The 22,440-nt window shown below is 47.2% G+C and overlaps 1 protein-coding gene across 22 annotated transcripts in view; it reads left to right on the top strand.

Moving 5' to 3' along the window:
• The window catches only part of madd (MAP-kinase activating death domain), a 176,714-nt gene that overhangs the window by 79,396 nt on the left and 74,878 nt on the right, over nucleotides 1–22,440 (top strand). For 17 of the 22 annotated variants that reach the window (XM_059651946.1, XM_059651966.1, XM_059651951.1 and 14 more), the window contains 5 exons: nucleotides 3,488–3,591; nucleotides 4,572–4,765; nucleotides 5,259–5,518; nucleotides 11,367–11,506; nucleotides 15,583–15,684. In XM_059651946.1, the coding sequence (XP_059507929.1) occupies nucleotides 3,488–3,591; nucleotides 4,572–4,765; nucleotides 5,259–5,518; nucleotides 11,367–11,506; nucleotides 15,583–15,684 (800 nt within the window). The remainder of the gene's footprint in view (nucleotides 1–3,487; nucleotides 3,592–4,571; nucleotides 4,766–5,258; nucleotides 5,519–11,366; nucleotides 11,507–15,582; nucleotides 15,685–22,440) is intronic. The other 5 variants (XM_059651956.1, XM_059651954.1, XM_059651950.1 and 2 more) reach the window with 1 other exon arrangement.

The raw sequence follows: 22,440 nt of genomic DNA, 5'->3' as shown, positions 1-22,440 counted from the left end.
ACTGCAAGGGGATCAGATTTGGGAACTAAATATCCAAGGTTGCACATCCTATCGAAAAGACTGGTGGAGGGATGGACAGAATGTCTTGTTACAAAGAAATAGAACAGCACAGACCCTTCAACCCACGATGTTCTGCTGACCTATTATCCTCCTAAGATCAAACTACTGTGCATACCCTACGTTTTACTATCCTCCATGTACCTATCCAAGAGTCACTTAAAAGTCTTGAAAGTATCTGACTCCACTACCATTGCCGGCAGCGCATTCTGCACACCCACCATCCTCTGTGTAAAGAGTGAATCTAAATTGATAGCAAGAAGTGATACAGTGATGCAGAATCAGAAGGTGTGGAATATCTGTAGGTACAGTTGAGTAACCACAAGGGGAAAAAGACCGTGAGGCATCGGGTACTGGCTTCCTGTTACTGGGTCAAAAATCACACGATGCCAGGTTATACTACAACGGGTTTATTTGAAAGCATAAGCTTTCCAAGCTCTGCCCCTTCCTCCAGACTACACCTGTGGAATGAGCAGAGCTACTAAAAGCTGGTGTTTTCAAATAAACCTGTTGAACTATAACCTGGTGTCATGTGATTTTTGACCTTGTCCACCCCGGCCCAATTCTGGAAACTTCTTATCACTCCCATTGCTACTCAGGTTTTGGGAAGAACATAAATCAGGAGGTAAAAGAAAGGCATGTAAGAAAGACAGTATCGCAATAATCATGGGGAATGTCAATGTTCCGGTGGATTGAAAAATATCAGATTGGTGGTGGGTTTCAAGAAAAGGGATTTGTGAAATGCCTACAATATGGTTGAAGCAGTTTGTTGCAGATTCTACAACAGAACAGCCCATTCTGGTTTGTGGATTGAGGCAGATATAAATAGGGAGCTAAAGGTGAAGGAACCCTCAGGCGGCAGTGACCATAATATGGTAGAATGTCCCCTACAGTTTGAGAGGGGGAAGCTGCAATCAGATGTAACAGTATTACAGTTGACAAAGGTAGCTGTAAAGAGAGGTGCTGGTCAGAGGTAATAGGAATTGCCGATGCTGGAGAATCTGAGAAAACACAGTGTGAAGCTGGATGAACACAGCAGCCCAAGCAGCATCAGAGGAGCAGGAAAGAAGAGTCCCGAACTGCAACATCAAGCTTTCCTGCTCCTCTGATGCTGCTTGGCCTGCTGTGTTCGTCCAGCTTCACACCGTGTTATTGCTGGTCAGAGGTGATTGGAAAGGGAGCCTAGCAGGGAAGACAGTGGAACAGCAATGACAGGAGTTTCTGGGAGTAATTCGGGAGGCACAGCAGAAATTCACCCCTAGGAGAAAGTAACATTCTGAGAGGAGGATGAGGCAGCCATGGCTAACAAGGAGAGTCAGGGACAGCATGAAAGCAAAAGGAAAAGCATAATGTGAATATTAATGGGAAGCCAGAGGATTGGTAACTTTTAACAACCAGCAGAAGATAACATTTTTTAAAAAAAGCAATAAGGGGGAGAGGTGAGTGTAGAGGCCATGAAGGAGAAGGTGCTGGGGAAGCTGAAAGGTCTGACGGTGGATATATCACCCAGTGTTCTGAAGAACACAACTGTGGAGGCATTGGTGGTGATCTGTCAGGAATCACTAGAGTTAGTGAGGGTGTTAGGTGACTGTAAAATGATTAATGTAACACTTCTGTTTCAGAAGAGAGGGAGATAGAAGACAGGGAACTATAGACTAGTTAGCCTGGCCTCGGTCATTGGTTAGATTTTAGAGTCTGTTATTCAGGATGAGAGTGTGGAGTACTTAGAAGTGCATGGTAAAATAGGGTGGAGACAGAACGGCTTTGTCAAGTGGTAGCCACACATAATGAATCTGTTAGAATTGTTTGAGGAGGTAACAAACACGCTGTACAAAGAAAAGCCAGTGCATGTGATCCATCTGGATTTCCACAAAACCTTTGACAAGGTGCTGCACTGGAGATGGCTAAACAAGAGCCCATAGTGTTGGGGTAAGGTGTGGGCATGGATAGAGGACTGGCTGACTGGCAAAAGACAGACTGCGGGTAAAAGGGTCTTACCAGATGGTAGCTGGTGATGAGTGGAATTCCATAGGGGTCTGCGTTGGGACAGTAACTATTCACATTATACTTTAATGATCTAGACAAAGGAACTGAGGGCATTGTTGCTATGTTTGCAGATGACACAAAGATAAGTGGAGGGACAGGTAGTGTTAGGGAAGTGGGAAGACTACGGAAGGTCTTGCACAGGCTGGGAGAGTGGGCAAAGAAATAGCAGATGGAATCCGGTATGGGAAAGTGTAATGTTATGCACTTGGGTAGAGAGAATAGGGATGTAGACTGTTTTCTAAATGGGAAAAGGCTTTGGAATCTGAAGCATAAAGGGACTTGGGAGTCCTAGTTCAGGATTCTGTTAAGGTTAATGAATTCCACTCATCACCAGCTACCATCTGGTAAGACCCTTTTACCCGCACTCTGTCTTTTGCCAGTCAGCCAGTCCTCTATCCATGCCCACACCTTACCCCAACACTATGGGCTCTTGTTAGGAAGGTAGATGCAATGTTATCATTCATTTCAAGAGGGCTAGAATACAAGAGCAGGAATGTACTGCTGAGGCTGTATAAGGCTCTGGTCAGACCGCAATTGGAGTATCATGAGCAGTTTTGGGCCCCATATTAATGAAGGATGTGCTGGCATTCGAGGGGCTCCAGAGGATTTTTACAAGAATGATCCTGTGGATAAAGGGCTTGTGATTGGATAAGATTAGATTAGATTCCCTACAGCGTGGAAACAGGCCCTTCGACCCAACAGGTCCACACCGCCCCTTGAAGCAACCCACCCATCCCCATCCCCCTATAACCCACACACTGCTGAGCACTACGAGCAATTTTGCATGGCCGATCCACCTAGTCTGCACATCTTTGGACTGTGGGAGAAAACCGGAGTACCCAGAGGAAACCCACGCAGACATGGGGAGAATGTGCAACTCCACACAGACAGTCACCCAAGGCTGGAATTGAACCCGGATCCCTGGCACTGTGAGGCTGCAGTGCTAACCACTGAGCCACCATGCTGCCCATGATATGAGGGGAAGTTGAGGACTTTGAGTTTATAAGGATGGGGGTGGGTGGGCGATCTCACTGAAACTTACAGAACTCTGAGAGGTCTGGATAGAGTGGACATGGAGGAGAGATGAGAACCCGAGGGCACAGCCTCAGGGTGAAGGGATAACCCTTTAAAAGTGAAACGGGGAGGAATTCCCTCAGCATGAAGGTGGTGGAACTCATTGCTGCTGATAGCTGTGGAGGCCAATCATTGAATGTATTTAAGACAGAAAAGTTCTTGACTAGTAAGGGGATCAAGAGTTACAGTGCAGAAGGCAGGAGAATGGGCTGGAGAAATACATCAGCCATGATTGAGTCTGCACTGCCATTCAATGGGCTGAATGGCCTAATTCTGCTTGTATATCTTACGCTTTTATGGTCTCCTCCAGTGGCAGCGACAGCGTGGAGTACAACGACTCCAGCTCTTCCTACTCGTCCCTGGGTGATTTTGTGAGCGAGATGATGAAGTGCGACATCAAAGGAGACACACCTAGTGAGTATCCAGTGTGACTGTGTTAATGTCTGTGTGCACTGCATCACTGCTGCTTTGGAGCTGCATTCTTATCATGTGCTGCGCAAGCACTGTGCTGGTGTATTTTCCTATTTGAAGCCCACAGTGCCAGCTGCCAGTCTACCTCAGAGGTGGCATGCTGCTGGAATTAGAAGGGAGGCAGTTGTAAGGTTTCCAGAAGGATCCTGCAAAGGCCCAGAGTGATGCTATGGGGACACAGGTTTGAATTCCACAACAGCAACTGGGAGAAATTGAGTCCACTTGACCGATAAATTTGGAATTCTAAGCCAGTCTCTGGAATATTGAATGTGAAACCAGTGGCTCGTTCTGAAATGCTCTCTGGTTCACTAATGCCTACCAGGGAAGGAAACTTGCTGTGCTTACCTGGACTGGTCTATAGACTGAGATGATATGGTTGACTCCAGGCTGTGAATGGGCCAAAAGTAGATCACCTAGAATCAACAGCAAATCACTATGCCCTTGTGGGTTCCCAGCATAGTCAGTGTGACTCCTGTGGTCGGTCGGACAGTCAATGTAGCTCCTGTGGTCAGTCAGTGTGGCTCCTGCGGTCAGTCAGTCAGTCACTGTGGTTCCTGCGGCCAGTCGGTTGTTCGGTCAGTGTGGCTCCTGCAGTCAGTTGCTCTGTCAGTGTGACTCCTGCGGTCAGTCGGTTGGTCAGTGTGGCTCCTACGGTCAGTCGGCCGGTCACTGTGGCTCCTGCGGTCAGTCAGCCAGTTGGTCAGTGTGGCTCCTGCAGTCGGTTGCTCTGTCAGCGTGACTCCTGCGGTCAGTTGCTCTGTCAGTGTGACTCCTGCGGTCAGTCGGTCGGTCACTGCGGCTCCTGCGGTCGGTCGGTCGGTCGGTCAGTGTGGCTCCTGTGGTCAGTTGTTCGGTTAGTATGTGGCCAGCTGTTCTCTCTCTGTGTGCGTGGCCAGTGTTTAAACATGCTGCTGTTATTGCAGATGTTGACCCTCCCAGCCATGCTGCCCTTGGTGATCCCAGTGAAATTGAGTTCCAGGGATTTCAGAAATATCGGGAGGATCTGGATGACCAGGGGCCGGATAGTGAGAATTCCCTGGACAACAATCCTCCCCGCTCCAGCTCCAGTACGACAGCCAGCAGCAGCCCCAGCACAGTCATACAGGGCACCAACCATGTAAGTTTACATAATGGCGACAGTTTTCCTTCACTCCAATGCCTGTGCGGTGCCACTGTGCAATTGCCTGTCTTTGTCACTTGGGTGTTGTCTGCCACTTACTCAGTTCCTCCTCCATGCCCCTTTCCAGCCACACAACCTCTGCCCACAAAGTGCTAGTGATCACCCTCCCCCCTCCTACAGTGAACCCCCTCCATATTTCCTGCCTGTGGTGATCCTGGTGCTCTCTGAGGTGATCTCTATCTCCACACCCACCACTCCCCCTTGGCACTGAGCCCTCTCAGAATTGCCCCTCACTCTGGCTCACGAGCTGACCATTGATTTGCCCCTGGGCAGGGGATTGAGTAGGGATGACCCTGTGTCCAAGAGTGGTGTTGGGGATGTGTGGTGACCTAGGTGTGAGGTGTGGTGGGTGGCATTTGTTCTCATGTCTGGGCCGGGGTATCAGCCCTGGGCTGAAGCTCTTACTGTGTGCCACCTTTGATTGGTCCAGCAGGAGTCCATTGATTCGACGGAGGCAGAGGAGAAAACACTGACTTTCCACAACCATATCTCAGCAGTGTCCATCCAGGCCTTTGCCAAAGCTAGCCTGGAGCGGAGGGAGAATGATGGGATGTCGGACGGGCCAGTCCGCCAGCGAGACTACGAGAACCCCTACTTTGAACCTCAGTATGGTTTCCCCACAGAAGACGAGGATGACGAGCAGGGGGAGAGCTACACGCCACACTTTGCTCAGAACATGAATGACAGCCGGTGAGATTTCAGGCTGACCATTGAAACCTTGCCCAATGCCCCTTTTTCACTGTGACTGCTCTGCAGGGTGGCTGTAGGACTGCACGCAGGGCAACAGGGTGAACATCTGCAGCTGCCTGTTTACAAGATATTGGTATTCACCCAGTCCAGTGCTCCCAGTAGTTCAGACAGCAAGTCAGGAGGGTGCTGTGATGGAAACAGTGTCTCTGCATGATGGTCTGGAGGAGGGGGGCGCGGGTGGCATGTGGAATCTGTGCCTCTGGGTTGAGGGTGTGTCAGGGAGGGGGGTGATCTGCTCCTGTGGGCGAGGGTGTGTCTTGGGGGGTGGGGGGGTGAAATCTGTGCCTCTGGTTGAAGATGTGTCTGGGAGTGGGAGGTTCTGTGCCACTGGGTGAGGGTGTGTCAGGGAGCCATGCCTCAGGGATAGGGGCACCCCCAGGTGAATGCAGGTTGTGGCCACCTCTCGCAGGCACATTAGAAAATGGGGAGAGAGTGTGAGAGAATGCCGATCCAGGCACTGGGAAGGGCTGTTGGTGAGAATGAGGGTCACACCTGGGCACAGAGGGGTGGCCAAGGCTGAGTCATGTCTAGATGCTGGGAGGGGTCGAGGGCATGGGTTGTGCCCGGTCACACAAAGTGATGGGGAGCACACCTGAGGAGCTGTGTCGGTGAACTGACAGTATGGGGACCATGGCAGTGTCATAGCCTCCAGTTTCTTACTGCTCTCTGTACAGTCAGCAGTTTGAGGGTTACAAAGGGCCAAATTTAACTGACCTTGCTACATGGGCTGACCCAGCTGTAGTTTCTTTTCAATGTACTGCGATGACCTGGGTTTGATTAGCCACATTTTAGTGTATTGTGCGTTTCCTAAAAGATCTGCCTCAGGTCCAGTGCTGGCCTCATAATAATGTCACTGAATTGGTAATCCAGAACCTCAGGCTAATATTCTTGCGCCAGGAAATGGCAGAAAGAGAAGTAAGATCTGTTTTAGAGATAATGGGAACTGCAGCTGCTGGAGAATCCAAGATAACAAAGTGTGGAGGTGGATGAACACAGCAGGCAAAGCAGCATCTTAGGAGCACAAAAGTTGACGTTTTGGGCCTTGACCCTTCATCAGTAAAGGGGGATGGGGAGAGGGTTCTGAAATAAATAGGGAGAGAGGGGGAGGCAGACTGAAGATGGATAAAGGCGAAGATAGGTGGAGAGGAGAGTATGGATGGGGAGGTAGGGAGGGGATAGGTCAGTCTGGGCAGGAAGGACAGGTCAAGGGGGCGGGATGAGGTTAGTAGGTAGGAAATGGAGGTGCGGCTTGAGGTGGGAGGAGGGGATAGGTGAGAGGAAGAACAGGTTAGGCAGGCTGGGACGAGCTGGGCTGGTTTTGGGATGCAGTGGGTTGAGGGGAGATTTTGAAGCTGGTGAAATCTACATTGATACCATTGGGCTGCAGGGTTCCCAAGTGGAATATGAGTTGCTGTTCCTGCAACCTACGGGTGGCATCATTATGGCACTGCAGGAGGCCCAGGATGGACATGTCGTCTGAGGAATGGGAGGGGGAGTTGAAATGGTTCGTGACTGGGAGGTGCAGTTGTTTACTGCGAACCGAGTGTAGGTGTTCTGCAAAGTGGTCCCCAAGCCTCCACTTGGTTTCCCCAATGTAGAGGAAGCCACACCGTGCACAGCGGATGCAGTATACCACATTGGCGGACGTGCAGGTGAACATCTGCTTTTTGTGGAAAGTCATCTTGGGGCCTGGGATGGGGGTGAGGGAGGTGGTGTGGGGGCAGGTGTGGTTGCAGGGAAAAGTGCCGGGTGTGGTGATGGAGGGGAGTGTGGAGCGGACAAGGGAGTCGCGGAGAGAATGGTCTCTCTGGAAGGCAGACAAGGGTGGGGTGGGAAAAATGTCTTTGGTGGTGGCGTTGGATTGTAGATGACGGAAGTGTCGGAGGATGATGCGTTGTATCCGGAGATTGGTAGGGTGGTATGTGAGGACTAGGGTGATTCTCTTGGGGCGGTTATTGCTAGGGCGGGGTGTGAGGGATGAGGTGCGGGAAATGCGGGGGACACGGTCGAGGGCGTTTTTGCCCACTGCAGGTGGGGGAGTTGCTTCCCTTGAAGAACGAGGACATCTGGGATGTGTGGGAGTGGAATGCCTCATCCTGGGAGCAGATGCGGCGGAAGCAAAGGAATTGGGAATAGGGGATGGAACTTTTTCAGGAAGGTGGGTGGGAGGAGGTGTATTCCAGGTAGCTGTGGGAGTCGTTGGGTTTGAAATGGACATCGGTTTGTAGGTGGTTGCCTGAGATGGAGACAGAAAGGTCCAGGGAGGTAAGGGATGTGTTGGAGATGGTCCAGGTGAACTTGAGGTTGGGGTGGAAGGAATCGAAAGAGAAGTTGTTAAGGGGTGATCTTTTGATTCCTCCCACTTCCTACAAATGAAGGGGGTGGCCATGGGTACCCGCATGGGCCCAAGCTATGCCTGCCTCTTTGTAGGTTATGTGGAGCAGTCTGACTTTCGCACCTACAATGGCCCCAAATCCCACCTCTTCCTCCGTTACATTGATGACTGTATCAGCACCGCCTCATGCTCCCAAGAGGAGCTCGAACAGTTCATCCATTTCACCAACACCTTCCACCCCAACCTCAAGTTCACCTGGACCATCTCCAACACATCCCTTACCTCCCTGGACCTTTCTGTCTCCATCTCAGGCAACCACCTACAAACCGATGTCCATTTCAAGCCCACCAACTCCCACAGCTACCTGGAATACACCTCCTCCCACCCACCTTCCTACAAAAGTTCCATCCCCTATTCCCAATTCCTTTGCGTCCGCCACATCTGGTCCCAGGATGAGGCATTCTACTCCCGCACATCCCAGATGTCCTCGTTCTTCAAGGGCCGCAACTCCCCCCCCCCCCCCCTGCAGTGGTCGAGAACGCCCTCAACCGTGTCTTCCACACTTCCCGTGCCTCATCCCTCACACCCCACCCTTGCAATAACTGCCCCAAGAGAATCACCCTAGTCCTCACATACCACCCCACCAACCTCCGGATACAATGCATCATCTTCCGACACTTCCGTCGTCTACAATCCAACCCCACCACCAAAGACATTTTTCCTACCCCACCATTGTCTGCCTTCCGGAGAGACCATCCTCTCCGCGACTCCCTTGTCCGCTCCACACTCCTCTCCAACCCCACCACAGCTGGCACTTTCCCCTGCAAATGCAGGAAGTGCTACACTTGCCCCCACACTACCTCCCGCACCCCCATCCCAGGCCCCAAGATGACTTTCCACAAAAAGCAGATGTTCACCTGCACGTCCGCCAATGTGGTATACTGCATCCGCTGTGCACGGTGTGGCTTCCTCTACGTTGGGGAAACCAAGCGGAGGCTTGGGGACCGCTTTGCAGAACACCTACACTCGGTTTGCAGTAAACAAATGCACCTCCCAGTCGTGAACCATTTCAACTCCCCCTCCCATTCCTTAGACGACATGTCCATCCTGGGCCTCCTGCAGTGCCATAATGATGCCACCCGTAGGTTGCAGGAACAGCAACTCATATTCCACTTGGGAACCCTGCAGCCCAATGATATCAATGTGGATTTCACCAGCTTCAAAATCTCCCCTCAACCCATTGCATCCCAAAACCAGCCCAGCTTGTCCCAGTCTGCCTAACCTGTTCTTCCTCTCACCTATCCCCTCCTCCCACCTCAAGCCGCACCTCCATTTCCTACCTACTAACCTCATCCCGCCCCCTTGACCTGTCCGTCCTCCCCGGACTGACCTATCCCCTCCCTACCTCCCCACCCATACTCTCCTCTCCACCTAACTTCTCCTCTATCCATCTTCAGTCCGCCTTCCCCCCCCCCCCCCCCTATTTATTTCAGAATACTCTCCCCATCCCCCTTTACTGATGAAGGGTCAAGGCCCAAAATGTCAACTTCTGTGCTCCTAAGATGCTGCTGGGCCTGCTGTGTTCATTCACCTCCACACTTTGTCATCTAAGATTTTTTTTAATCTGGAAAGAAAAGCATGCATGGAAACCATGTAATTATTGTCAGTTGTCATTTTAGAAAGAGCATCTATTTCACGAGCGTCCTTCAGGAAGGGAAATTGGCCAACGTTGCCTGGTCTGGCCTACATGTGACGCCAGACATGGTTGACTCTGAACTGCTCTCTAGGCAATTAGATATGAGCAACAAGTGTTGGCCTAGTCAACATACTGTGGAGCTGGAGGAACACAGGTCAGGCAGCGTCAGAGGAGCAGGAAAGTCGACGTTTCAGATCAGGACCTTTCTGCTGGTCTAGCTAGTGAAGCCCAGATCCTGTCAATGAATAATTAAAAATAACCTGCTTAAAGTTTTTGAAGATTTGTAGCTCAAGTTGTGGATGAGGTTGTAGACTTGCTCGCTGAGCTGGTGTGTTTGGTTGCAGACATTTTGTCATCCTGCTATGTATCATCATCAGTGTGCCTCTGGTAAAGTATTGGTGTTCTGTCCTGCTTGTTATTTATAATGCTTCGGTTTGGTTGGTTGGAATGGTTGGCATCACTTTTGGTTCTGTTTTTTAGTGGTTTGTATTTTGGGTCCAGTTCAATATGTTTATTGATGGAGTTCCAGTTGGAATGTCAGGCCTCCAGGAATGCCTGGCATGTCTTTGTTTGGCTTGTGCATTTATGGATGTGTTGTCCCAGTGGAATTCATGTTCTTCTTTGACCGTGTGTATTGAGACCAGTGCAAATCGCATCTCTTGGTGGTTAGGTGGTGTTCGTGTATCCTTATTGTCAGTTTTCTTCCAGTTTGGCCTATGTCATGTTTCTCACAGTCTTTGCATGTTATGTTAGTTTTATTAGTTGTGGCTATGGGATCCTTTACATTCATCAGTAACTGTCGCTAAACCAACACCCATAAACAGAGCTGAAACAGGACATTATTCAAACGGTCCACAATACACTGCAGCAACCCCAAATTGTGCAAAGCAGAGCAGGAGCACTTATACGGAGTTTTTCAAAGGAATGGATGCCCAGAAAGCACAATCCACCATTACCTCTGCGACAGACCATAACAAGAAGACACAACCCAGCCAGACACACTAGTCACCCTCCCATACATTAGAGAGATATCAGAGGTAACCACAAGACTGCTCTGATCCCTAGGTATCAAGAGTATGGCACAAACCAACAACCACCCAGCAACAGCTTCAGATGTCCGTAAAGGGTCTCATACCCACAACCAATAAAACTAACATAATATACAAAATACCATGCAAGGACTGTGAGAAACACTGCACAGGCCAAACTAGTTGGAAACTGACAATAAGGATACACGAACACCAACTAACCACCAAAAGACACGACCAGTTTTCACTGGCCTCAATACACATGTACAAAGAAGGACACACATTCCACTGGGACAATGTGCCCATAATAGCACAAGCCAAACAGAGACACGGCGCGCAATTCCTGGAGGCCTGGTATTCCAACCAGAACTCCATGAACAAACACATTGAACTGGAGCCAATTTGCAAACAGAACTGGAAGTAATACCAACCATCCCAGCAAACCGAGGCATATAAATAACAAGCAGACAGAACACCAACACTTTACCAAAGGCGCACTGACGATGTTACCTAGCAGGGTGACAAAACGTTTGCATTCAAACACACCGGCTTGGCTTGCAAGTCTACAACCTCAAAAATGACCTGCCTCTATGTACAGAGGGCCTCGACTATCTCTGTGTTTAATTTGGAGCTGCCAATTTCACAAAGTGTGTGGGAAAGTTGGCAGTGATATGAAGTAAATGCGTAAAGGATGATGCAATGTGTTCACTTTGATTTCCAATGTTCCAGGCCCCACAAGCTGCTCCGTCCCAACAGTCTAAGGCTCCCGAGTGACTCTGAAGCAGACTCGGACTCACGGGCGAGTTCACCAAACTCCACTGTCTCCAATAACAGCAGTGAGGGATTTGGAGGATTCATGTCATTCGCTAGTAAGTGTTAAGCACAGACTGTGTGTGACTGTGATATCAGAGCCATCAGTGTTAAACACAGACTGTGTGTGACTGTGAAGTTAGAGCAGTCAGTGTTAATCACTGATTGTGTGTGATTGTGTGATTTTAGAGCAGTCAGTGTCAAACACAGACTGTGATATTAGAGCAGTCAGTGTTAAACAGACTGTGTGTGACTGTGATGTTAGAGCAGTCAGTGTTAATCACTGATTGTGTGTGATTGTGTGATCTTAGAGCAGCCAGTGTTAAACATGGACTGTGTCTGACTCATAGTGAATCTACAGTGAAGAAAAGGCCATTCGGTCCATCAAGTTTGTACTGACAAAACCACCACTAAAAGTGCACTAAATCACAATTTCCTATATGTTATGATATTTGAAGTAAATATCCGAATATTTTTTAAAGGTTGTAATATTTTTGACCTCCACTGCCTTCCCAGACAATGCACTCCAGATTCCCACCACTTGTTGAGTGAAAAGGTTTTTTTCTCCCCCATATCACTTCTGAATCTCCTGCCCTTTACCCTAAAACTATGCCCTCTCATGATTGACCCCTCAAGCAAGGGAAACAGTTGCCCTCTATTCACCCTGTCCATACCCTCTTAATGTTATACACCTCAATCATGTCCCCCCTCAGTCTACTCTGCTCTAAACAAAACAATCCAAGCCTATCTGGTCTCTCCTTGCAGCTTAATTTCTCCATCCCAAGCAACATGCTGGTGAACCTTCTCTGTACCCCCTCTACTGCTACCACATCCTTCCTGTAGTGAGGTAACTAGATCTGCACACAGTATTCCAGTTACAGCCTGAACAACACTTTGTATAACTCCACCATTACCTCCTTGCTCTTATACTCTATGCCGTGACTGATGAATACAAGTGTCACATATGCCACCTTAACTATCCTATTCACTTGTTCTGGCAACGTCAGGGCTCTGTGAATAGTTACCCCAAGATCCCTCTGTCCCACTAATTTATCCAGTGTCCTGCCATTCCTTAAATACGCCCTCATCTTGTTTCTTCTTCCAAAGTACATCACCTTGCACTTATCAGGGTTACATACTGCTGTGCCATCTGACCAACCCAACTAGATCTTCCTGTAACCTATAACAATTTTCTATGCTGTCCACCGCTCTCCTAATCTTGCTACCTGCAAATTTGCTTAACATTCCCCCCACATTTTTATCTTAATCATTTATGTATATAATAAACAATAAGGGTCCCAGTACTGATCCTTGTGGTACAGCACTGGACACCAGTCTCCAGTCACTCAAACAGCCTTCTACCACTGTCCTTTGTATCCTGTTACAAAGCCAGTTTCAGACCTGTCTCGCCATGTTTATCTCACTTCCTTAGTTCCCAAATCCACCTTCTCAATCAGTCTCCCTTGTGGGATCTTTTCAAAAGCTTTCGTAAAATTCATATAAACTACATGTACTACTGGGGGCAGCATGGTGGCTCTGTGGTTAGCACTGCAGCCTCATAGCGATTCCAGCCTCGGGTGACTGTCTGTGCAGGGTTTGCACGTTCTCCCCGTGTCTGCGTGAGTTTTCTCCAGGTGCTCTGGTTTCCTCCCACGGTCCAAAGATGTGCAGGCTAGGTGGATTGGCCAAGCTAAATTGCCCATAATGTTCAAGGGTGTGTGGTTTATGGGGGATGGTGTCAGATGGGGGGATTGTGCCAGAATCCCTGCAATTTCCTGCCTCATCTCCTACAGTGTGCACGTATGCAGTTCATACGGGTCAAGGGTTTTGTCTGTTTATAAGTCTGACAGCCTCCTATACCTCCCCATTTCCTATGCCAAACTGTGCAAGTTCCTCACAGTCCCTTTTCCTGAATTCAATATCTGTGTTCTCCTTTTCCAGACTGAAGAGAAGTATGCATTCAACGACTTTGCTATAACCTGCAGCTTTACTCACAGGTTGCCCGAATGGCCCCTACTCTTTCCAAAAGACTCTGATATTAGGGCAATGTTAAACATAGACTGTGTGTGACTCTACAATTATAGGGCAAAAATTGTTGAACACAGATTGTGTGTGACAGTGATATTAGAAAATGACTGTTTAGGTTAGAGAAGGGGTAGCTACATTATGTATCCCAGCAAACCAATTTGAGTGGTAACAAGTGGGGCCAATTTTATACATACTTCATAACCACTGATTTGCACAGGTATAGATTATAAGCAAGTTTTGTTTTCTCTTTCCTCCCAGAGTGGCATGGTGGCTCAGTGGTTAGCACTGCTGCCTCACAGCACCTGGGACCCGGGTTCAGTTCCACCCTTGGGCAAGTGTGTGTGTAGAGTTTGCACGTTCTCCCCATGTCTGCGTAGGTTTCCTCCAGGTGCCCCGGTTTCCTCCCACAGTCCAAACATGTGCAGGTTAGGTGGTTTGGCCATGCCAAATTGCCTGTAGTGTTCAGGGGTGTATAGATTAGATAGGTTATATGGGGATGAGTCTGGGTGGGATGCACTGAGGTTTGGCGAGGACTTGTTGGGCCTAAGGGCCTGTTTCACACTGTAGGGATTCTATGATTCTAAGTGCAAACCAAAGAATAATAGTTCTGCAATTTGAAGAGTCAGATTTATATCTTTATTTCATGTCCACCAATCAATTTAAACCGAATAAATGTACACTTGACATGAAGTACTGTTCTGTGAATATATTTGAAATTGTTATGTCCAGACTGTGGTTATTGGGAGTGCTGCACTGAGTTCTCTGAACCTGATGGTAGAAGTGGATAGAAATATGTACAGGATTAGACCATTCAACGCTTGGCCCTGCTTCCCCCTTTCAGCAAGATCATGGCTCGACTGCGGCATTGACTCACTGTCTCCTCTCAGCTGGTGCCCAATAATCAATTATTCTCCGCCCTGATTGTACTCAGCATGTGATCACTCACAACTTTCTGTAGCAGCGAATTTGCAACCTTCTAAAGTAAATTCCCCTGAGCCACCTCACAATGGACAAATAGTTGTCCAACTGTTATGACCCTTCTAAATTCCTCAGATAGGCAGAGCATCCTCTCAGCATCTGTCAGGTCAGGTCAGGCCAGGCTCTCTCGGGTTTTTAAACATTTCCATGAGTTTGTCTTGTACTTCAAAACTTGAGAGAAAACAAACTATTCAACTGCACCTGTCTTCATGTCTTACTGGATCCCTGTCCAATGTTGGATTGTCCAACCTCTCTCCATGGGATAGCCACATTTCACTTTATCTCTCATTTGTAACAGCCAGTGAGCAAATTGGTAGAAATGAATTCGAGAGGCACAAATACACCTGAGTTTAACTAGCACTGTTCTTGTGTTCGCCTCTACTGACCCGCACTGCCAGCTGGCCTCAACAGGATGCAGAAAGGACATGAGATGTCCTTTCAGCCTGGGCTTTTCTCCTCTCCCAGCCTGCTTTCTCAACACATTTATTGGGCAGGGAGCAGGAGAATGGTTTCAAGTGCGTCAGCCTTAGTCTGCAGGTTCTCATGCTCCCTGTCCTGTCCCTCAATTCACTGACACAATGTCCCTCCCTCATTTACCGCCTCCCCCCATGCTCTGCCCCTCTGTACCTGTACCTATACCTAGAGATTCAAGTGAATCTCTGCTGTGCTCTCAATAAGTGCTATAGTAGCTTTTGAGTAAGGAGCCTAAAGCTACAGTGACATTTTCTTCTCTCATTCTCTCTTGCCCAACCTCCACATGAACTTGTGATGTGTCAGATGTACTCCACCCCAATTTCTGTGAGCACTAACGTTTACATGTCTCTCACCTTTTAAAACAAATTCTGCTTTTCTGTCCTTCCCCAGAGTGCTTCATATCCCTCTTTGCCATGTTATTCCTGCAATATCACTTCCCTGGGCCTGGAAATTGAATGACAATATATTTCTCGGCCCAAGCACATTACATGGCAACTCATGGCAAGACAAGTCTTTGTTAGTGTGATGCGTAATCTGTGGTAAATACTGACTGCCTGTGCCCCAGCCCCTAGCCTAGGGAGATGTGCCGTGTGGGTAGAAGGTATGTTTACCAGAATGTGTGTTGTTTCCATTCCCCACTCTCCCAATCCCACAGGTAATATCTACAAGAGCCGTGGCTCCAGCTTCAGCCTCTCAAACTTGGCTTTATCAAGCAAGGCAGGGCGAGACAAGAGCACACCATTCCCCAGCCTCAAAGGTACAGATGCATCATCTTTGTGTCTGAAATTTGACTCCTGAATGCTTTGTGGATGCAGAAGGATGCTACATTTTTAGCTGCAGGCTGCTGGTCAAAATGCTACAGATATTGTGTCCTCCTTGTTTGCAGATCCCTCAATGTAACCTCAACCAATCTGGCAACATACTGAGATCTTGGTGCTATGGCCTTGTGCACCTCTGTGATTCCCTTTGCTTCATGCTTTCATCTGCATTGAGTTCCCTCTGGAAAGCCCTTCAACCTTCTCTTCTCCATCTTTACAGTGTTCCTTCAAACCTACCTATTTGACCATGCTTGTGGTCACCTGTGATTTGTGACACTTTGTCTAATTGTATGATTGAGAATAATGTTGAAGCCCTTAAATATTCCAATTAATTAAATGCAGTAATGTTTAGCTGCCTCTCTGGGGTTTAGGTGTCTTTCTGCTTTAGCTCTTGACAAATTCTGTTGTTGAGGAGGAGTACAAAGAGTTTGAATTCCTCATTTCACCTCCTACAAGGTTTATGAACCTAAGTTTCCACTTTCAACAAACCTAATCACAACTCCCTCCCCAGCTTGTGGAGCCCTGCTCACCCGCAATCTCTGTGGTTAGCATGTGTCAGTATGTCTCTAAGATGTTCGAAACCTGGCTCCATGCTGTCTGTGTCGGGGTCATGTGTCTATATACCTGTGTTGTCGAGCCTTTTGCAGAAGGGAAGCCAAATCGAGCCATAAGCAGTGCTGCCCATGAAAGTGGGCATGGAGAGAGCATTCACCTTCAGGGTGGTGGCAGTTGTAGGGGCATGTAAAAATGATTTTATGGGCTGTTTGAGAGGTTAGTTGGTACTTCCTGCTGCTGATATAATGAGGAGAAAGAACTGGGCTCCTGCTCGTGCTTAAAGATGTGAGAAATTGATGCATGATCCAGCCCCTTAAGCCAGCTCCCCTGATTGAGCAAGATCGTGGCTTGTACATCAACATTAAGCATAAATCTCCTGATAGCTTTAATTAATCTCAGCCCACGACATGTCATTAGACTAAGAAATAGGAACAGAAGTAGACTGAACCGTTGAGCTTGCTCCACCATTTCGTAGAATCATGACTGAGCTGATGCTCCCGACGTACATATTCCTGCCCTTTTCCTGTAGCCCCTCATTCCCCAGTTAATCAAGAATCTGTTTACCTCCGTCTTAAATATACACAGGTCTCTATGGCAAGGCATTCAAGGGCTTTCAACCCTCAGAAGAAATTCCTCCTCTACTTAATGTGAAATTGGTATCCCTTTACGCTGAGACTGTGCCTAAACTGGCCCTAAACTCTCCCATGAGGAGAAACATCATTTCAGCTTTTACCTTGTCAAGCCCATGAAGAATCCTATATGTTTCAATGCGATTGCCTCTTACTTTCCTAAACTCCAGTGAGTTGAATCCCAACCTGTTTAGCCTTTGTCTTTAAGATAATCCCTTCAGACCAGAGATCATCCCAGTGTACCTTCTCTGAACTGCCTCCAATTAAATAATACATTTTCTTCAATAAGGGGATTAAAACTGCTCTCAATACTGTAGCTGTGATCTGACCAGCACCTTGTACAGTTGCAAGAAGACTTCCCTACTTTCGTATTCCAGCCCCCTTGAAGGAAAGGCCATCATTCTATTAACCTTCCTGATTACCAACCACACCTATGTGCTAGCTTTGTGTTTTGTGCACAAGTACCTCCCAGTCCCTTTGTATCACAGCTTGCTTCAATTTTTCTTGATTTGTATAATGCATTTATATGATTTATCTAAAAAAAAGTCTCACATTTTTCCATATTATACTACATATGCCAATTTTTTGCCCACTTACTTGGCCTATCAGTATCTCTCTGTAAACTTTGTATCCATCTCATAACTTGCCATTCCACCTTTTTTTTGTCACCTGCAAATAGAACATAGAACTGTACAGCACCGGAACAGGCCTTTCGGCCCACGATGTTGTGCCAAACATGATGCCAAATTAAACTAATCACTTATGCTTGCCCTTGGTCCATATCCCTAGATTCCTTGCATATTCACGTGCTTACCTAAAACTGTCTTAAATGGCCCAATCGTATGTGCCTGCACTACCACCCCTGGTGTGCCTTCCACACTCCTACCACTCTGTGTAAACAAAAAAGTGCCCTTCAAACCGCCTTTGAACCTACCCCTCTCTCTTTAAATGCAGCCCCCCTAGTTTTTGACATTTCAACTCTTGGGTGGGAAAAAGATTCTGACCATCAACTCTATCAATGCATCTCAATTCTATTGGCTTCTATCTAGCCTCTCTTCAGCCTCCATTGCTCCAGAGGAACCTTTGGCTACTGTATATTTAGTTCCTCCAAGGTGTTAATATATACTGTAAGCAGTTGCAGTCCCAGCACTGATCCCTGTGAAGCCCCACTGGTTGTCGAAGGCCAGCCTGAAAAAGAAACCCCTTAATTTACTCACTTCCCTGCCTATCAACCAATTCTGTATCCTTGCCAATGTGCTACCTCTAAAACCATTGCCTCTTATGACTTAACTCCTTGGGTGATACCTTCTCGAATGCCTTCCAGAAGTCCAAGTAAAACACATCTGCTGGTTCTCCTCTGTCACTCTGGTTGAGACTTCCTTGAAAAGCTTTAATAGAGAGGCACTGTTTCCCTTTGGTGAAGCCATGTCAACTCTACGTGTTCAGATTATGATTTTTTTTTCCAAATGTGCTGCAATTTCTTTCTTGATAATTGATTCCAATATTTTTCCAACAGTTGGTATTATGCTAATTGGCCTATAGTTACCTACTTTTTGCCTCCCTCCATTTTTGAATAATATTGTCACATTGGCAGTTTTCTAATCCTCTGGTATTTTCTCAGAATCCAAGAATGTTTGGAAAATTACAATGAATGCAGGCATTAGCTCTGTCGCGACTTCTTTTGGATCCTAGATTGCAAGCCATCAGGGACTTAATGGCCTTGAACCCCACTGCTTTGTCTGATGCTACCTCTCAAGTGGTGACGGCACTTAATTCCCCTGTTTTTTTTATTTTTATTCGGATGCTCAAAGTATCTTCCACTGATGCAAAATATTGATTAAGCACCTCTGCCATTTCCTTGTTCCCCATAACCATTTCCCAGATTCATTTTCTAAGGGACTTGTGTTCAATTTGACAGCTCTCTTTTGCTTGATCTAATTAAAGAAGCTTTTCTATTCCTTGCTAATTTGCCCTCACAATTTGTTTTCTTTTTATTATCTTTCGAGTCCTCCATTGCTAGATTCTGAACTTACCCCAGTATTCAGGGCTATGACTGTCTTTTGCCTCCTTATCTGCTTTTTCTTTCGCCTTTGTGCTGTCCTTAATTTCCTTGGTGCACCCAGTGGCTGAGAGTCTGTAACTACAATAAATACAGAAGGATCGGAGAAACACAGCAGGTGTGACAGCATTTGTGGAGAGAGAGAGAGAGAGAGTTAATTTTTGAGTCCTTCATCACTGTCCTTGACAGATGAATCATACCAGACTTTAAATGTTAACTGTTTCTCTGTCTCCAGATGCTACCAGACCTGCTGAGTTAATACAGCACTTTGTGTTTACACCAGATCTCCAATATCCATGATATCTTGCTTTTATTCAAGTACCTACAGCTCTCTGAAATGGGATGACGACAACATTTCACACCTCCCTTAGCCTGAGGCACTTGAGCATGTGTACGGTAAAATACGGTAAATCAGCACAGCTTTGTCAATGGGAGGCCATGCCTGACAAATTTGTCAGAATTCTTTCAGGAAGTAATGATTTTTTTGTTTAGATTTAGATTTTATTACCGAGTTAGACAAAGGAGAGCCTGTAGGTGTGATTATGTAGATTTCCAGGATGGCATGGATAGAGGATTGGTTGACGGGCAGAAGGAAGACAATAGGGCTAAAGGGATATCTCAAGTTGGCAACCAGTAACTAGTGGAGTTCTGCAGGGGTCCATGTTGGGGCCACAACTATTTGCTTTATATATTAACAATTTGGATGGAGAAACTGAGGGCATTGTTGCAGAGTTGGCAGATGACACAGATAGATGGAGGAACAGGTAGTGTTGAGAAAGTGGAGAGGCTACAGAGGGACATAGACAAGCTAGGCAAGTGGGCAAAGAAGTGGCAGATGGAATGCAATATGGCAAAACGTGGGATTATACATTTTGGGAGGAAGAATAGAGGCATAGAATATTTTCTAAATGGGGAAAGACTTTGGAAATCTGAAGCACAAAGGGACTTAGGAACCCTAGTTCAGGATTCTCTTAAGGTAAACTTGTAGGTTCATTTGGCAGTTAGGATGGCAAATATAATGTTAGCATTCATTTCAAGAGGGCTAAAGTATAGGAGCATTGACATACTACTGAGGCTGTATAAGACTCTGTTCAGGCCGTATTTGAATATTATTCTGGGCTCTGTATCGAAGGAAAGATGGGCTGGCCTTAGAGAGGATCCAGAGGAGGTTTACAAGAATGGTCTTGGGGATGAAAGTCTTGTCATGCAAGGAGTGCTTGAGAGCTCTGGGTCTGTACTCGATGGAGTTTAAATGGATGAGGTGGGAGGATCTGACAAAACTTACAGAAAGTGACCTGGACAGAGTGGACATGGAGAAGATGTTTTCATTAGTAAGAGAGGATAGGACTCAGGGCAGAGCCTCAGGGCAAAGGAATGACCCTTTAGAACTGAGATGAGGAGGAATTTCTTCAGGCAGCAGATGGTTAGTCTGTGGAGCTCATTGTCACAGAGGACTGTGGAGGCCAAGTCTTTGAGTGTATTTAAGACAAACAGGTTCTTGGTTAATAAGAGGATTAAGGTTCAAGGGAGAAAGCAGGAGAATGCAGTTGAGAAATGTATCAGTCACGATCAAATGGCAGAGCAAACTTGCTGGGCTGAATGGCCTAGTTCTGCTCCCATAACTTATGGTCTTATGGTATATTCTTTCAGACTCAGCAGCTCAGGGAGCAATCTCTTAGGATCCACCCACTCGAATGCTGGGAGAACATTGCGCCTTTAACTCCCCTGTTCTGTTCAAGTCCATTCTGCATCACGTCGACCCATAGGACTGTCCTGGGAAGGTGTGATTGGTCCTGACTCTGTCCCTTCCAGTGTCTGCATCCCTCTCCTCCCTCCCCATATCTGGCTCACCCCCCTCCCTCCCTTTCTGTGCCTGGCTTACTCCCTCCATTCTGCGCCCTGTTCCTGTCTGTCTTTGTGTCTCACTGGCTCCGTCCATCCCTCGCTATCTCATTGTGTTTCCTCCTGTACTGTCTCTGTCAGCCATATGTGGAATGAGTGTGTCTGACCACTGTGGTGTCTGCAATGGTGTGAGCCATGGGAGGCAGTAATGAGGACATCCCCTTGATCTTTTATGACTGTAAGCCCCTTTGTTCGTTTGATTTAATGCTTGTAGGATTCAATGCTGGCCCAGTTTGGAATCCTGAATCCGGTTGTTAGTGGGCATGTCGACTGATTCCCAGGCCCTGCTCCATCTGCTCATTTGATTCTTCTCATTGAAGTGTGCTGCTTTTCTTTCTGCTTCTGTTCCCACATTTTACAAGAAGAATACTTAAAAGTTGAAACATACAGTAGAGATGAGGAGCCAGGTGGGTAAGACTGCTTTGTGATCAATTGTCCTAATTTCTGAAGAGTTGGTGTTTTCCACGTTGCTGAGGGTGTGTATTGATCACTGTATTGAATGTACCAGTTTCTGCTGCTGTTGTGTTAGGGAGGTGCTGATACTCGTGGTCTGGGGTTGTTTCTGACCACCATATATTATACTGTTGGGGTGCCTTAAGCATGGGATTTGGTTGCTGTGTTTTTTATTGCAGTGTTAGCCCCTACTGATGATGTCTGTTGAACGTTCCTATGATTGTTCTGCCTCTTGCGCTCTGCACTCACTGACTCAGGCACATAGCCTTTGCAGTTTGCTCTTGGTCGCATTTCTGTTTGTCCTCTGGAACAGCAATGAGCAGCACCACGGTAAATTTTGGAGGAAACTGGCACTGAGCTTGTTTACAGCAGAAATGTAGAGGAGGAGCAGGGCTGACAGAGTACCAGCTCAGAGGGTCTGCCAAAGAAAGCACATCTGAGTGCGTTCACACTGCTTTTTATCCAATACTTTGTGAAGTCGAGCTGTAATAAAACAAGACAGTCAGTAACATTGTATTTAAAGAGTGCAACTCCAATGCTGCGGCACTTCCCTCGGTGCTGACACTCTGAGGGTGCATCAATAAATATGGTCTGTGCAGCAGACACCAGCAGCCAAGGACTGTGTGTGTACACAGGGGACTGTGTGGGGAGACTTTGTATAGCTGTCTGTTTTGGGGTCCCAATTGCCTTAACGTACAGGGAGCTTCAGGTCTCAACATCTGACTGGACATGGTCCTGACCTGCCAATGTGCTGAGGCAGTGTTGGTGGACAGTCCCTGGTCACTGAAGAATCACTTCGCTGGATGTTAATATGAAGCTGCTTCTCCCAGGCCCCACACACCGGGGCAGACCTGCTGCAAGCACATTGACACTTACGTAAAACGTTGTACGTGTTCGGTTTTAGTGCACACACCAGTCTAGTAAATTTTGTAAGAAGTATACTCTGACATGCACCATGAGTCAAGGTATGCACACAGCTGTGTAAGGTGGGGGTTAAAATATATGTACAGTATTCCAAGTGTGCGACATTGGTGAAGACAAAATGGGAAGATTTTCCCACGGATGTGGTGTGGTCTATATGATGTAGGTGCAGATTT

Source organism: Stegostoma tigrinum, chromosome 17 (assembly GCF_030684315.1).
Source record: "Stegostoma tigrinum isolate sSteTig4 chromosome 17, sSteTig4.hap1, whole genome shotgun sequence".
In the NCBI taxonomy this organism is placed as follows: Eukaryota; Metazoa; Chordata; class Chondrichthyes; order Orectolobiformes; family Stegostomatidae; genus Stegostoma; species Stegostoma tigrinum.
This window is presented reverse-complemented; position numbering and strand designations above follow the sequence as displayed.